The sequence below is a fragment of the Mustelus asterias genome, chromosome 27 (genome assembly GCF_964213995.1).
Source record: "Mustelus asterias chromosome 27, sMusAst1.hap1.1, whole genome shotgun sequence".
Classification (NCBI taxonomy): Eukaryota; Metazoa; Chordata; class Chondrichthyes; order Carcharhiniformes; family Triakidae; genus Mustelus; species Mustelus asterias.
Genome location: NC_135827.1, coordinates 7,211,544 through 7,229,742, shown reverse-complemented (window position 1 = coordinate 7,229,742; position 18,199 = coordinate 7,211,544). Strand labels below are relative to the sequence as shown.

At 45.7% G+C, this 18,199-nt stretch overlaps 1 protein-coding gene across 1 annotated transcript in view; it reads right to left on the bottom strand.

Moving 5' to 3' along the window:
- Nucleotides 1-240: 240 nt before the first annotated feature.
- LOC144479888 (V-set and immunoglobulin domain-containing protein 10-like 2) overlaps nucleotides 241-18,199 on the bottom strand; it is a 74,079-nt gene continuing 56,120 nt past the window's right edge. Inside the window, exons 10-13 of the mRNA XM_078198927.1 lie at nucleotides 14,453-14,556; nucleotides 11,350-11,445; nucleotides 1,911-2,054; nucleotides 241-300 (exon numbers count right to left, since the gene is read on the bottom strand). Coding sequence (XP_078055053.1) covers nucleotides 241-300; nucleotides 1,911-2,054; nucleotides 11,350-11,445; nucleotides 14,453-14,556 — 404 coding nt within the window. The remainder of the gene's footprint in view (nucleotides 301-1,910; nucleotides 2,055-11,349; nucleotides 11,446-14,452; nucleotides 14,557-18,199) is intronic.

Sequence of the window (18,199 nt, the reverse complement as noted above, 5' to 3'; positions counted from 1 at the left end):
GCATGGACAAGTTGGGCCAAAGGGCTTGTTTCCATGCTATAAATCTCTATGACTCTAGTAAAATTCAGTCCATACACAAGCAAAGAGATGAATATTATCTAGCTTCCTGGCAAGACATAGATGAGACTGGATTTTGTCTAAATCTCTGATCTGAAACTCAAGTAAGGAGTTGGCACTGTCTAACAACTAGAAAAACATGGGGGATGATGAGGATGCCCAACATCTGACAATAAACAGATGTTACTGCTCATCTATAACATCTGTCACCAACACAGGCACAATGAACCAAGTGTTCTCCATCTGCGGTGTAATTGCTGTGATTCCGTGATTTACACATCTTAATCGTGATCGAGTTTCTATCACTTGTTAGCTTCTGGTGAGAGAATGTTTAATGCAATAAGTGAGGTTGTTTGAATCGTATCTTCCATTGCAAGCTTCTCACAAGTGGACACACCAAAACACAACACACAGCAACCCTCTTCAATCATGTATTACTCAATACTCCAACTTGGCCGTGCAGTCGAGGAATTGGCCACATTTATCAGGCACTGCTGGGGCCACTAAGACCTGAATATGGTGGACAGGAAACCAGTCCACATTTCAGGCCCCAAGTGTGCTGACCACCATATTGAGTAAAGACAACGCTGAGGTGTCCACTGCCCCACCCAAAGCAGCCATTAGGCCATTACCATTTCCAAATAAGAGACTTCAGGCCTGTTTGAGGCCCCCTCTCCTGGATTGGTTGCCCCTCAGCAGCTGAGGTCATAGCTAACTACCAAATAAACCTGTTGGACTTTAACCTGGTGTTGTTAAAACTCTTACTGTGTTTACCCCAGTCCAACGCCGGCATCTCCACATCATAGCTAACTGAACACAGGGAAAACCAGGTCTAGCGATGGCTACCAACCGAAAACATGAATAACTTATCTGAACATGGATCCTTTAAAAGGAGTGTAGGAGTATCTGGTCTGCCTTCCATCCGGTGTTGGTAAAGTACCCTATGGCCCCCACACACACTGGAAAAATAGGCATGTCAGGATTTCTGGGCCCAAGTGTTTTCTTTTCATTATTGTCTGTTTTTCCAAGTATTTTAAAGAGAAGAACATTTAATTATGAGGATTAATGATGCAGCTGAGAATTGATCTTTCATGAATGGGCATTCCACCTAGACTTACACTCCGTAAATGTACTTAGGAACAAGGGGTACTTCTCAAACCAGCTGAGAATAATGTATCAAGGGGAAGAGGTTGTGTTCGTTTGTGGGTGTCGCTGGCTGGCCAGCATTTATTGCCCATCCCTAGTTGCCTGAGGGCAGTTAAGAGTCAACCACATTGCTGTGGCTCTAGAGTCACATGTAGGCCAGACCAGGTAATGACGGCAGATATCCTTTCCTAAAGGTTGTGTCGTGGTTTTGTCACTGGACGATCCAGAAACAGTCTGGGATCTTGTATTCAAATCCCACCATCGCCAATGGTGGAATTTCAGTTTAATAAAAATCTGGAATTAAAAGTCTAATGATGACCATGAAACCATTGTCGATTGTTATAAAGACCCACCTGGTTCACTGATGTCCTTTAGGGAAGGAAACCTGGCATTCTGGTCTGGCCTACATGTGACTTGAGACCTGCCCTCTGAAATAGCCTAGCAAGTCCCTCAACCCGAGGGCAATTAGGTCAAAAAATGACCTTGCCAACGGCATCCACGTCACAAGAATTTTTTTTTAAATGTGCTGACCTGCTTTCAGGTCAAAGGTGAAAGGTTACATGAGCAGCCATGGGGACTGGTCTCACAAAGGTTCAAAATATTCTTCAGGATTGTTTTGTCAAATGGTGGAGCAGACACGAGGGGCTGAATGGCCTAATCCGGCTACATTGATACAGAGGAATTTCCTCTGCTGTCCCAAAATGTACCAAAAAGCATTTCAGGAGCATGGTGTTACTCTGAACAGACTCATTCCCTCCGTGGTCCTCAGCTCCAGTTTTGCTGACATGGTATTCCATCTGCTCTTGACTCCTGGTTTTCATTGAAGCCATGGCTAAACATTTACCCTCATTCTAAATATAATCACAATGGAATTTTCACACGGGAAGCAGCTGAGCAACAACCTCTCACTGGCATTTTGGACAAATGAGTAGGGTGTCCGCGAATAAAGTCTGAGCGGAAAAGGCCAATCAGCGACACTAGGAGCTGCAGGTGGTGTGTGCACGTACCCACCACCCCAACCTCCTCATTTCCTCACGATGATCCTACCCTCGTGCCTCTTTCAGATCCCCAAGAGCTGCAACATGGCCAGCCTGTAATGGTAGCACTGAAATAAGAGTAGGAAGACAATGATAAGACCATAAGACCATAAGATACAGGAGTAGATTTAGGCCATTTGGCCTATTCAATCATGGCTGATATGATTCTCATCCCCATTCTCCTGCTTTCTCCCTCTAACTCTCGATCCCCTTATTGATCAAGAACCTATCTATCTATGTCTTCAAGACACTCAATGACCTGGCCTCCACAGCCCTCTGTGGCAATGAGTTGCACAGATTCACCACTCTCTGGCTAAAGAAATTCCTCCTCATCCCAGTTTTAAAGGAATGTCCCTTCACTCTGGCTGGAATTGGCTGGAATTTTCCTGTCCCATCGTGCTGAGTTCTCCCATGGGAGAATTGGCAATCCAGCCTAAAGTCCATGGACTCTCAGCATGACGGGATGGTCCCAGGTGGCCAGGGCCAGAAAATCCTGCCTCATAGTCACTCAAAGTGATGCTTGTAGCCACCGAGCTCAGTTACTGACACTGTGGTTGAGGTATGAGTGGTCTGTAGGTTCAGCTGCGGAAGACTCAGATGAAGACTATGATGGGCTGCCGCATACCAGAAGGAGAATATACATGCTCAATGAAATGCTTGGTCCATGGATGGGCCTGCCAGAAATCCTGAGGTCAATGTCAAAGAGCTTGAAGGAGTCTGGTACCAAGTTGTACCTGGTGTTTGTGCAGAGTTTGCAGTACTTCTTTGCCAGAGTGGAAGGAGAAGCAGACTGGCTTAGGTGCCTATGGGTGGCACAGTGGTTAGCACTGCTGCCTCACAGCGCCTGGGAGCCGGGTTCGATCCCTGGCTTGGGTCACTGTCTATGCGGAGTCTGCATGTTCTCCCGGTGTTTGCGTAGGTTTCCTCCGGGTGCTCCAGTTTCCTCCCACACTCTGAAAGCCATGCTGATTAGATGCATTGACCTGAACAGGCGCCGGAGTGTGACGACTAGGGGAATTTCACAGTAACTTCATTGCAGTGTTAATGTAAGCCTACTTGTGACTAATAAATAAACTTTAGGCTGCTGACTCAGTGCTGTGGACCACTGGGGCAAAGGAACCATTTTGGAGCACTGGTGTCCTGCTTGGCATGAACAAGGAACTGAAATTGTCCCTGGAAGGTGAAGCATGAGTATAATGTAGGATCCAGGGGAAAGGAATCTTGGAGTGAGATTGAACCTGCAAGTTGGATCATTGTTGAATCTATTCGAGTGGGAATGACCTGTGCAGAGAATTCCAAGATGAGATCTTTGGATGCTGATAATGGAAACCCTTCTGAGAAAGATACATTTTCAGTGAGATCACTTGGCTCACAACATGACAACCGTCTGGTAGGTTGTTGAGAAATCCATGGAATCTGCTTTGGTCGCATCTGTCATCTACTGTGTAGTGTGTTGTGTTTGACCACAGTTTGCCTGTTAATTCACATACACCTGATACTTACCCTGAATGTTAGAGTATCAGATAGACATTGTAAGTTGTTTTATCTTTCCAAACTTGTTTGTTCAAAACTGGTGGAATCTTGTGGCTTTCTCCATTTAGTAAGCACCTAGAATCTCAAACTTCATCTACTTTAAACAAAACCTTATTTGTCCTAAATGGGATATCACCCCACAATATGGGATCTGACCAAGGATCAGAACACAAGCATGGACATGGGACCGCCTGCTCACCCTGGAAATCCCCCTACCCTAAATTCTCACAATGGAAGCTCTCCCCAGCACTGCCCAGGCACTGTACCCTGGCACTGCCCCCTGGACATGGCCCCCTCCCCTTGGGGGCTGTACTTACCTGTGGACCCCCAATAGAGATGATTTGCCAGGTCCCCCATTGATCCAGACCTGTTGTAAAGCCTGCCTCGCCAACGGGGTTTGGGGGGCGGGTGGAAAATTTCCTGACATGGAGGGATAATAGAGTGGGGAAGCCCGCTAATTATATTTAATGAGGTTCCCAACCTATCATGGCAGGAGCCCCATTATGCCATTCACGGGTGGGTGGGGACAATGTTAATGGGAAATTCCACCAGTGTAAAAGCCCTTTGGAGACTCCTGTTGGATTCTCCGCCCCCTCTGGCTTTCCCACTGACTGAAAAACGGGCAGAAAATCCCCTCCTTAGACTTTTTCCAAACAAACTGAGCTTGCTGTCACCAAGGCTCAGATTGATGCCCAGAAAGCTATGGATTTCAATGCTGAAAGGACCTTGCAGAGTGTCACAGCAGACGAGCAATGTGCCCTTGAATGCATTGGCAGGACTGTAACCATCCTGGAGGAGTGGCAGTGGCCCGTTGAGCATAAATCTGATCTTCAAGGGTTCTGCAATGTCTTTCTCCCACATGTTGGCAGCTTGGTTTCTATTCCCCTTGACTGTTATATATTTGAGTGGCTGTATGATTGCTTTAACAGCCGATGACATGATTTGATGGTGATGTCATTAGGGTGTTTCACAGGCTGATGTTTAGAATCAGAGAGCATCCCTTTCAACAAACCTGTTGTGTGTTACTTTGAATCTACGTGTGCAAATCAGGTTGTTTTCTTTTTTTATAAAACCCACAACTGCTAACATAGTTAGGACATTAAATTGGCTGACAAAATTTCAGGTACAATCTTGAATTATAGAATCCATACAGTGTAGAAGGAGGCCACTCAGCCCATCGAGTCTGCACGACCACAATCCCACCCAGGCCCTATTCCCGTAAACCCATGCAATTACCCTGTTAATCCCCTGCCACTAGGATCAATTTAGCATGGCCAATCAACCTAACCCGCACATCTTTAGACTGTGGGAGGAAACTGGGGCACTTGAAGAAAACCCGCACAGACATGGGGAGAATGTGCAAAGTCTATACGGACAGTGACCTGAGGTTGGAATTGATCCTGGGTCCCTGGCGCTGTGAGGCAGCAGTGCTAACCACTGTGCCACCGTGAGTGGGGGTGACTCACAAACTGCTCAAAGAAAAAGGTAGGGGAAAGGGTGTGTTATGGTTCACTTAGGTGTCTGATTTTTCTTTAGTTCTTTGTTGGGATGTGAGCAACATTGGCTAGACCATCATTTTTACTGCTCATCCACAATTATAGAAACATAGAAACATAGAAAACTACAGCACAAAACAGGCCCTTCGGCCCCACAAGTTGTGCCAAACGTATTCCTACCTTTTAGGCCTAACTATAACCCTCCATCCTATTAAGTCCCATGTATTCATCCAGGAGTCTCTTAAAAGACCCTATTGAGTTTGCCTCCACCACCACTGACGGCAGCCGATTCCACTCGCCCACCACCCTCTGTGTGAAAAACTTCCCCCTAACATTTCCCCTGTACCTACCCCCCAGCAGCTTAAACCTGTGTCCTCTCGTAGCAGCCATTTCCACCCTGGGAAAAAGCCTCTGCGAGTCCACCCGATCTATGCCTCTCAACATCTTATACACCTCTATTAGGTCTCCTCTCATCCTACGTGTCTCTAAGGAGAAAAGACCGAGCTCCCTCAGCCTATCTTCATAAGGCATGCCACTCAATCCAGGCAGCATCCTTGTAAATCTCCTCTGCACCCTTTCAATCTTTTCCACATCCTTCCTGTAATGAGGCGACCAGAACTGAGCACAGTACTCCAAGTGGGGTCTGACGAGGTCTTATATAGCTGCATCATTATCCCCGGACTCCTAAACTCAATCCCTCGATTGATAAAGGCCAGCACACCATACGCCTTCTTAACCACCTCCTCCACCTGCGGGGCCGATTTTAGAGTCCTATGGACCCGGACCCCAAGGTCCTTCTGATCCTCTACCGTACTAAGAGTCTTTCCCTTAATATTGTACTCCTTCATCCCATTCGACCTGCCAAAATGGACCACTACGCATTTATCTGGGTTGAAGTCCATCTGCCACTTCTCCGCCCAGTCTTGCATCCTATCTATGTCCCTCTGTAACTTCTGACATCCCTCCAATTATGATGGTGTGTGGTGAGCCACCTTCTTAAACCGCTGCAGCCCGTGTGGTGTAGGTACACCCACAGTGCTGTGAGGATGGAAGTTTAGGATTTTGACCCAGCGACAGTGAAGGAACGGCTGTGTAATTCCATGTCAGAATGGGGAATGACTTGGAGGGGAACCTCCAGGTGGTGGTGTTCCCATGTGTCTGCTGCTCTTGTCCTTCTAGATGGTAGAAATCATGAGTTTAGTATGGCATTATCGAAGGAATGTTGATTGCTGCTGTAGCAACATACACTTTGCCATGCACATTGCAGTTCGAGTTATGTTAGAGGATCCAACGTTCTTCCTGTCATATGGCTAACCAGGATTCTCCCCCATTCTCACTCTCTGCCACTGTAGAGAGGACTTGCAGGTTGATACTCAACTTGTTTGACTGTGCAATGAATGCACCTTTCTTGTCCATCAAGACCTTCCAGAACCTGAAGCTTCTGACTCAGAGGCAGGGACACTGTGCCACAAGACCTCCCAGAAGGAGGTAAATAATGCACTGACAAGTTTCACTGAAGTTTCATCCAGTTTATTTTAGTGGTAATTAGTCAGCAAAAGCATTGACAAAAACAACATTAATGAGATGAGTTGTCGACATGGCAATGATAATATTGTGTAGATCTGATCTGAGAGCAAAGAGTCAGAGCAAATCTGCAGTGTAATTAATATCTGATGCTCATGTCTAAAGACCACACTGAGAGTCAACTGGCTACAATAAATAGAGAGAAGGTTTTCTAGTCAGTTCTGCTGCCACAGAGCTTTGTGCAATGGAATCATTTAACAGGAATACAGGCATGCAACTCAACAAGGTTCCACTCCGAGTTCCACGTCTCATTCCCAATGGAGAATCATGAAGATGTGTCAATCGCTGTTTAAATTCCCATTACACTCTCCCACTGTGGTAGGACCTCGTGACCATGAATACCCATTCCTTAATTTCTCTGTATTTTATCTCTGACCCCATGCTCTGTACAATGGTGCCACAGGCCCACATTTCTTTCATTATTGTGCTAGCGCTTATGTGATCCATTCTTGTCTCCTTATCTGAGGAAGGCTGTGGTGGCATTGGAGGCAGTTCAGAGGAGGTTCGCCGGATTGATGAAGGGGTTGACGTATGAGGAAAGATTAAACCGTTTGGGCTTGTACTCGCTGGAAATTGGAAGGATGAGAGGGGACCTGATCGAGGAATATAAAATTTATAAAAGGGATTGATAAAGTAAATGTAGACCAAATGTTTCCTCTTGTGGGGCAATCTAGAACAAGAGGTCACAGGTATAGGTTGAGAGGCGATAGATTTAACACTGAGATGAGGAGGAATTACTTCTTGCAGAGGGTGGTAAATTTGTGGAACTCACTGTCCCATAGCGTGGTGGAATCTGAATCATTGAATGGTTGCAAGAAGGAGACAGATATATTTCTAATAAAAAAAACGATATGGGGAACAGGCGGGGAGGTGGATTTGAGACCAGGGAGAGATCAGCCATGATCTGACTGGATGATGGAGGAGGCTCGAAGGGCTGAATTTGCTGACTTCTGCTTCTAATTCCTGTGTTTCTATGACAACCACGTTCAATGAGTGGAACAGAATCTTTGTGAACATAATAAAGAAAGATTTGCATTTATATAGCACCCTTCATAACCTCGGGACACTCCAAAGTATTTTGGAACCAATTAAGTACTTTTGAAACGTCCTCACTGTTGTAATATAGGAAACCTGGTGGCAGCCAATTTGTGCACAGCAAGCTCCCACAAGTAGCAATGAGATAATAACCAGAAAATCTGTTTTTGTGATGTTGGTTGTGGTATAATTATTGGCCAGGACATCAGCAATAAGTCCCCTATTCTTCATTCAAATAATGCCATGACATCTTTCACATTCACAGGAGCAACTTGACCAAGAGGTCAGTCACGATCCCAGCTTACCAATTTATTCAAAAGATGGTAGCTCAGACAGTGCAGCACTCCCCTAGCACTGCACTGGAACATCGGCCTAGATTCCATGCTTAAGTATCTTGGAGAGGAACTTGAATCCAAATCTGTCTCAGAGTCCTGAGAGCAATCAGTGAGGCATGGCTGGCACATCTGATGGTGAGAAATGTGTGCCAGATATGGTTAGAGACTGACCATTTATTCTGAGATACAGCAATTCCCGAAGTCTCTTCATCAACAGCAAACACCTTCTCTTGTGGGGCTTCCGAGAAAGTTTCCAACAATCCGGTTAATGAGGGATCCAAATATATTATTGATGTCATCGGGATTGCTATCCCAGCCTCCTTCAGAAATTGGACTGTCCAGTAACCCCAATGGGATGATTTACAGATTTGTAATCAGTGAGGGAAACAAGGGTTAAGGGGATAAGGCAGGAAAGTGGAGTTGAGAATGATCACATCAGATTGGTCATGATCTCATTGAATCTTGAGCAGAGCAGACTCGATAGGCCAAATGACCTACTTCTGCTCCTACACCTTATTGCCTTATGGGATGTCAAAGTGAGCTAGATGCACTATTGTGGACAGATTTGGCTGCATAATTGTGGTAAACCACTGTTAAGCTTATTGCCTGTGTGTGTGTGTGACATGCCTGGGCATGCCCCTGCCGGCCCTGCCTGAGACCCCTCCCCCCCTGATCCAGGTATAAAGGTGACTGCTCCCCACCCCCCTGCCTCAGTCGCCAGACCAGTTCATCAGCATGGGTGTGCTCCAAGTCTTTTGCGAATAAAAGCCTATTTGTTCTTGCACACAAACTAGTCTTTGCTTGATTGATAGTGCATCAATAATACTGCCCTATCTGCTCAGACAGTTTGTTGCCAGCTGTGGTCACTCTGTTCGGATCACCAAGTTGTTTCTCCAAATTACCGAGAGAGAGAAATTCCAACTGGAAAACGCATTTTGTAAAATGGTTTGCTCTCAGACTACGGACATCAGCAAAGCCAGAACTTCCAGCCCATTCACACAGGAGGCGATAATGGGGCATTGCCACGTGGCATAATCATAAAGGTTTACAGCATGGAAACAGGCCCTTCGGCCCAAGTTGTCCATGCCACCCTTTTTTTAACCATTAAGCTAGTCCCAATTGCCCATATCCCTCTATACCCATCTTACCCACGTAACTGTCTAAATGCTTTTTAAAAGAAAAAATTGTACCCGCCTCTACTACTACCTCTGGCAGCTTGTTTCAGACACTCACCACCCTCTGTTTGAAAAAATTGCCCCTCTGGACCCTTTTGCATCTCTCCCCCCTCACTTTAAACCTATGCCCTTTAGTTTTAGACTCCCCTACCTTTGGGAAAAGATATTGACTATCTAACAGATCTATGCCCCTCATTATTTTATAGACCTCTATAAGGTCACCCCTAAGTCTTCTTTGCTTTAGGGAAAAAAGTCCCAGTCTATTCAGCCTCTCCTTATAACTCAATCCATCAAGTTCTGGTAGCATCCTAGTAAATATTTTCTGCACTCTTTCTCATTTAATAATATTCTTTCTATAATAGGGTGGCCAGAACTGTACACTATTCCAAGTGTGGCCTTACCAATGTCTTGTACAACTTCAACAAGACATTCCAACTCCTGCATTCATTGTTCTGACCAATGAAACCAAGAATGCCGAATGCCTTCTTCACCACTCTGTCCACCTGTGCCTCCACTTTCAAGGAGCTAGGAATCTGTACCTATACCTGTTCTATAATTCTCCCCAACACCCTACCATTAACTGATCTACCAAAATGCATCACCTCGCATTTATTTAAATTAAACTCCATCTGCCATTCGTCAACCCACCGGCCCAATTGATCAAGATAGTTTGATACAACTGAATGGATTGCTTCAGTGGAAATTGGGGTCAACCACATGGGATTGGAGTCACATATAGACCAGACTAGTCAAGGAAACTAGCATCCCTTCCATAAACAGCATTGGTTTACTGATTTAGTTTTTACAACAATTCAACATCATCCTGGTCACTTCAAATTGATTTCAAAATCTCGATAAGAAGATAAGAAATAGGATAAAGAGTAGGCCATCTGGCCCCTTGAGCCTGCTCCACTATTCAGTGGGGATTATGACTGATCTGACTGACCTTTAGTGTCACTTTCTTGCCTATCCCCGTAACCCTGGACTTGTCAATCAAAAATCCATCAAACGCAGCCTTAAATATATTCAACGACCCAACCGCCACTAACTTCATTTTGGGGTAGAGAATTTGAAAGTTTAACAACCCTCCGACCAGAAGTATCTCCTCAGCTTTGTCTCAGATGGGAGAGTTCTTATGTTGAAATTGTTCTAGATTTCCCCAGGAGAAATGACCCTAATTTTCCTAAGTGTCAGTGCTGCTGGTAATGTACAGGGATCAGTAAAACTGACAATTGATACGAAAGCTCATGAAAGCCTTAATCCTAGAATCCCTACAGTGCAGAAGGCCATTTGGCCCATCAAGTCTGCACCGACTCTCTGACAGAGCAGCCCAGCCAGGCCCTATCCCCATAACCCCATGTATTTACCCCACTAACCCCCCTAACCTACAAATCTTGGGACTCTACAGAGTAATTTAGCACAGCCAATCCACCTTTGAGTGTGGGAGGAAACCGGAGGAAATCCTCGCAGACACGGGGAGAACGTGCAAACTCCACACAGACAGCAACCCGAGAATTGAACCCGGGTCCCTGGCACTGTGAAGCCAGTAGAGAGAGAAAAACTATTGCAACCTGCTAGAAAACTCACAGGAGGAAAGAGTGAGAGGGCGGTATGTGTAAGGATGGCAGGAGAGAGAGAAGACACAGATGGCAGTGCAATCCTGGCAACAAAATTACCTGGTTGTTAAAACCCTTACTGTGAACAAAATTACACTCGGAGGAATTCATATATCTTCCATCGTCCAGTCACCCGAAGTACAGATTAATGTAATGATTTCCTGATGTCAGTCGGCATGTGAACAAGAATAATTGAGCTCGATAGGTGTTCTATGTTTTAAGGACGAACTAGAGGAAAAGCAACCATCATCATGACTTTATCAGACTTTCAGGATGTGGTGTCAGGAATGTTCTGTCAGCTCCTCAGGCTCCATCTCAGGTGCTGGCTAACTCACTGGCTGCACCATCACCTTGATCAACCTCAGCGGCCGGTGATTCGATGGTGGCTGTCGTGGTAACCGCCTCCTCAGCAGAAGTGCCTGGACCGGTCTCTGCAAGATTGAATGCAGCCATTGAGAACATGTCCCACCTTCTTAGCAAAAGATATACTGAGATTTCCCCCCCAACACGAGAGGTCCCCGACTGAGTTCCTCAGCCAAGCTTAATTCAACCAATCACAGTACAATAGCACGGGCCCGCCATTCAGTAATTGGAGGTTACCGCAGGACATCGAGCACTTTATTCATCCACATTTGTAAATTATTTCAAATTATTTTTGGGGCATTTTTAATTTGAACGGATTTGGGTATCCTCCTTTCAGGGTAACTCTTTCAAGTTTAGGGTTTACTGGAGATACTTTCTTGAATTCTTGTTGTCAGCTGGTTAGCACTGCTGCCTCACAGCACTAGGGATAGAACCATAGAACCATAGAAAATTACAGCTCAGAAACAGGCCTTTAGGCCCTTCTTGTCTGTGCCGAACCATTTTATGCCTAGTCCCACTGACCTGCACTTGGACCATATCCCTCCACACCCCTCTCATCCATGAACCCGTCCAAGTTTTTCTTAAATGTTAAAAGCATTTACCACTTTATCCGGCAGCTCATTCCACACTCCCACCACTCTCTGCGTGAAGAAGCCCCCCCTAATATTCCCTTTAAACTTTTCTCCTTTCACCCTTAACCCATGCCCTCTGGTTTTTTTCTCCCCTAGCCTCAGCGGAAAAAGCCTGCTTGCATTCACTCTATCTATACCCATCAAAATCTTATACACCTCTATCAAATCTCCCCTCAATCTTCTACGCTCCAGGGAATAAAGTCCCAACCGATTCAATCTCTTTCTGTAACTCAGCTTCTCAAGTCCCGGCAACATCCTTGTGAACCTTCTCTGCACTCTTTCAATCTTATTTACATCCTTCCTGTAACAAGGTGACCAAAACTGTACACAATACTCCAAATTCGGCCTCACCAATGCCTTATATAACCTTACCATAACACTCCAACTTTTATACTCAATACTCCGATTTATAAAGGCCAATGTACCAAAGGCACTCTTTACGACCCTATCCACCTGTGACGTCACTTTTAGGGAATTCTGTACCTGTATTCCCAGATCCCTCTGTTCAACTGCACTCTTCAAAGTCCTACCATTTACCCTGTACGTTCTTCTTTGGTTTGTCCTTCCAAAGTGCAATATCTCACACTTGTCCGCGTTAAACTCCATTTGCCATTTTTCAGCCCATTTTTCTAGTTGGTCCAAATCCCTCTGCAAGCTTTGAAAACCTTCCTCACTGTCCACTACACCTCCAATCTTTGTATCATCAGCAAACTTGCTGATCCAATTTACCACATTATCATCCAGATCATTGATCCGGGTTCAATTCCGGCCTTGGGTGACTGTGTGGAGTTTGCACATTTTCCACACGTCTGAGTGGGTTTCCTCTGGTTTCCTCCCATAGTCCAAAGATGTGCTGATTAGGTGGCTTGGCCATGCTAAATTGCCCCTTAGTGCGCCAAGATGTGTAGGTTAGGGGGATTAGTGGGGTAAATATGTGGTGTTACGGGGATAGGGCCTGGTCGGGATGCTCTGTCAGAGAGTCGGTGCAGACTCGATGGGCCAAATGGCCTCCTTCTGCACTGTAGGAATTCTATAGTGTAAGTCCAGCAGCCTCGTTTATGCTGGACGTGGCTCATACTTGCCAACATACTCCTGAGTGTAACTTCGGGAGCGTAATGTTACTTCTGTTGTAGCTTGGCGGAATACTCAGAGAAACATGGCCATTGACCATTTCTGCTGCTTCCCTGAACTTCTCCCTGATCGAAGGAATCACGGGGAATTCTGTCCCGCCAGGAATGTACCAAAGTCCCTTCTGAGGATACTGCATAATGGAAATCTTAACAATGAAGATCAGAAATCTCTGCTTGAATACTGACAACTTACCAATGGAGAGACTTTACCCAGACCCCCTGGCCATCAGTAGACCATGGGGCCATTATTTATTAGAAGATTGAAAATGATAACGGGGAAATAACACAACTAGATGATAGATTCTCCAAAACAAAGAACATGATCAGAAAAATACTCCTGTCCTGTTATGACCAATGTGTCTCAGATAGGGTTAGCCTGGACACTCCAGGGATTGAAGATCAAGCTCCAGGATACTGCTGTGTAAAAAAAATCATTGGGATATTTAAAAAGAGTTTTTTGTCATTTTCTTTAACATTTCTCTTTATCAGATATAAAAATATTGGGGGGAATTCTCCCATCCCACCCATCACAGGCAGGGAATGGACCACACAAAAGATCCACACCTCGGGCGGGATTCTCCGGTTTTGGGGCCAGCACGGCCAGAGAATCCCACCCATTGAAAATGGGTTTGGCTATCAATCAAACACCATCCAATTGGGTAATAAATCTTGCTGCTTTCCAATTGGTGTAGGAAGGCAGTGCGTCACAAGGTTGGATGTGTTGGCTGACTATTGGCCGGAGTGTGGGGGAAAGTCATGAGATGAAACCTCCAGGAATAAATACATTTAATCACTGTCGCCAACCCTAGTTTCAGACCAAACAAAGACCAAAAGGTTTTAATAATATTCCAACTTCAACCATCCAGACACAGCAGGTGGAATTTTCCCATCCTACCTGCCATGGGAATTGTAGTGGGGGGACACGGACATGCAAAGGTCCGTTGACCTCGGGTGGGATTTTCCAATCTTGGGAGAGTGCAGTCGGAAAATTCTGCCCATTATCTCTGAGCGTCAGCTGCAGGTTCACCCTATTACATTCCTCGATGGGCTCAAGACCTCAGCAGGTGCTGGTCGGGCTCAGACAGGGGTGTAGTGGCTCTGGAGAGGGTGGGGATTAGTGGGGGGGGCTGATGATCGTGAGAAACCTCCCCCCCCCCACCCCTCCCCCGCCCCCCACAGTGTTGGTAACTGAGCAGGATGGGCCTGCAGGCTCTATGGTCAGCTCAGGGCCAACACTGCGTGCTATTTGCCCCACTCTGGGGTCATGAGACCTGAAGAGAGCAAAGGATGCAATAGAAAAATCTATCTGATACCTTCTGCCAGTTCCCTGCCATCCTCAATGTCTTCAGCCTCAGCAGGGGCAGTAACATCAGCATCCTCTGGATAGTTAATCTGCTCCCTTGATTCACTGGGTGGTCTATGGAAATGAAGGTGAATGGTTTGAGAATTAAGACCACCTCAGTTCAATTCTTACCAGTTCTCAACTCAGTGACATATCCATGAGAAGCTATGGAACAATAAGAGGCCATTCAGCCCAAATAGTCCACTCCTTTCATAGAGACCATCTACGTTGTTGTTTCTCTTCCCGCACCTTATGGTGCACAAGGCAGACTTTGATCTGTTCCCATAGCGATGTTTCTTTTCCTGGAACAGGTCGCTAGTCTGTCATCAGAGGCTTATAGCTTGAGGGGCCGCCACTTGGAGAGGCGATGGCCTGGTGGTATTATCGCTAGACTATTAATCCAGAAACTCAGCTGGGGACCCGGGTTCGAATCCTGCCATGGCTGAAGGTGGAATTTGAATTCAATAAAAAATATCTGGAATCAAGAATCTACTGATGACCATGAAATCATTGTCGATTGTCAGAAAAAATCTATCTGGTTCACTAATCTATCTGGTTCACTTTAGGGAAGGAAATCTGCCATTTTTAACCGGTCTGGCCTACATGTGACTCCAGAGCCACAGCAACATGGTTGACTCTTAATTGCCCTCTGAAATGACCTAGCAAGCAACTCAGTTCAAGGGTGACTAAGGATGGGCAATAAATGCTGTAACAAGTCTCACAACACCAGGTTAAAGTCCAACGGGTTTATTTGGTAGCACAAACTTTCGGAGCGTTGCCCCTTCATCAGGTGAGTCAATAAATGCTGGCCAGCCAATGATGTCCAAGTCCCCAGAAAGAATTTTAAAATCTCCATATCAGGTGGCTGATCAGGAGTCTCTCCCTCTCTCACCACCATCCATTGGCATGTTGGGAAGGATTTGCAGGTTGACTCACTCAACCTGTTTGACACGTTATGAATGCATCTTCCTTGGCTGTCATGTCCTATGATGGGACTCAAACCCAGAGCTTCTGCCTCAGAGGGAGGGACACTACTCATTGAGTGACCTTCTGACCATCTCCTGATCAACATATTAAGAAACTTACATCAATACAAGCTTTTCCTCTATAAATCTCAATGATGTTGGTTAAGATGACAATTGCTTTGTGTGTGGCACATCCTGTGAGTATCATACTCAACCTGCTCTAACACTTTATGAGTAAGGTGGCTATTGTTAAGGAGCAGTAAGCAATCCCTGGCGGCTTTGTTGCATTAATATAAACACCATCATTGGTCAGAACCATCTGTTGGCAGTGAACACCAATTTCACACCCACAGACTGCTGCGTAATCCCAAGAATTTCACCAGAATATTACCAGACAAGAGGTTCTTCGATTGTATAAACTTGGTTTGTACTCCCTCGAGTTTGGAAGCATTGAGATGTTTGCAATGACATTGGGATTCAATTGGGTAGATAATGGGAAACAACTTGGGACAATCCAGAACAAGGAGCCATAATCTTAAAATTCAATTCAGGCTAGTGAGGAGTGCTATTTGGAGACAGTGTTTCACACAAAGGTTGGTTGAAATCTGGAATTCTTTCCCCAGAGCCTCTGGACACTGGGGGAGCAATTGAAACTCTCAATACAATCTGAATTCTGAGCAGCATGGGAGTTGAACAGTTAGGGAGTCAACTCCCAGGGGCAACTGAGTGTGTTGAACATTTTACTCTGCCAAACTTTGGAAACCTATCCATGTTCATATTAGGCATCGTGCAGTACTTACCCCTGAAACAGCAGGTCATGCAGCCCTAGGAGAGAGAGGGAGAGATATTTGGTCATTATAATACACCCATCAGTCAACGTTAGCCATAGACTGGCTAAGTGGAACATCACAGTTACACAGCAAAATTTCACCAAATAGGTTTCCATTGAAATCCAGTGTGATTTATGTCATTACATTTCAGGTTATTATTCCTCTAATATTCAGGAATCCTCTTTGTTTGAATCTCACTCCATGTTTAGGATAACAGAGTAGAGTTGCCAACCCCCTAGGAGTCTCCAGAAATTGAAGGTTAATCTCCAGGGCACTGCTGTGTGAAACCCTAGGGAAATATCATCCGGACCTTAAAAACAATAGCTTTTTAAAAAACTTCCTTCACTGTTTCTCTTAACTGGACATAAAAATATTGAAACTGGGCTGACAGTCAAGCATCATCTTATTGGGTGAAGAGTCTTTTTGCTTTCCAATTGGCCTTGGAAGACTGTGTCACAAGGGTGGATGTGTTGGCCTAATGGGTGTGCGTCACTAATGGATGGAGTGTGGAGGCAAGTCAGGTGATGAAACCTCCAGGAGTGCATTTAATCACAGTTGGCAACTCTGCAACAGATACTTTTCCTGCAATCTGAACTGCTCGACTCAACACTTTGCTTGAGAACCGCATTTATATTGGGTTTTGCAATGGCTGCCAGTCATGGCTGTAAACTAACTGACCTGAGTATCATGAGCTGTAAGGTACTCGGGAATACCATCACTTCCAAGTTTCCCTCTAAGTCACGCACCATCCCAACTTTGCCATTCAACACCATTGGTTCCATCACTAGAACCTTCTGGTTTCCCGTGATGACAGGTTAGAAGGTGGAAAACTCGACATCTTCCTGCCACCATGTGATATTACCATCAGCTGCCTGCTCATTAAACCGCTTAAGTGGCCAATTAAGAGACATTGTCCACCCTCGCAGGCATTTTGTCCCCTTCAGGTAGACCAGCGACCATGTGAGACAACCATCCAGTGAAGCCTGACAGCTCTCAACATACCCCAGGTGCAGGGTGGAGGGCGCCCCATGTTCCACGGAGGACCATCCCCCTCCCATCTCCCCGCCCCTCCCGCCACCCATGACAATGGCTGCCCCCAGGGAAACAAAAGCATCCGTGCCCCACAACCCTTCTCCATCCCCACGATCGCTGGGCCTTTGACTGTCGTTGGACTGACTGACCTTTGACTGTCCCCAATCTACCTGATCTCTCTTTGGGGAAAAGCTGTCCATCCGGGTGTCCTCATCTTCCTGGTGCGCCCCTAGTGGTGGTATTTCTGAGGCTGCTGAGCTGCTGGCCTTCTGATTGACCCAGGGGCATCTCAGGCCTCAGCATTCGGAAATAGGTCATGCACCCCATGTCCCAAGGAACCCAGAAATGGGCACATCGGAATTTCCAAGTCGATCGCTCGTGCGTACCAATTTTAATGGGCATTAGGTTGTAAATGTCAGAGTTATCATTGTCCAGAATCAGCACTTTCACCATTTACATACCACATCTTACTATTTACACATTGCACTGCAGGGTGAACCACTAATTTGTTGTCTAGGGCATAGAGTCACAGAGATTTACAGCATGGAACCAGGCCCTTCGGCCCAACTTGTCCATGCTGCTCTTTCTTGTAACCACTAAGCCAGTCACAATTACCCATGTTTGGCCCATATCCCTCTATACCCATCTTACCCACATAACTGTCTAAATGCTTTTTAAAAGACAAAATTGTACCCGCCTCTACTACTACCTCTGGCAGCTTGTTCCCGACACTCACCACCCTCTGTGTGAAAACATTGCCCCTCTGGACCCTTTTGTATCTCTCCCCTCCCATCTTAAACCTATGCCCTCCTGTTTTAGGCATTTCACTTCTTCTGAGATTCGATTTAAAACATATTGTTGAGTCAGTGAAGGAGGAGATTGATTCTGCAT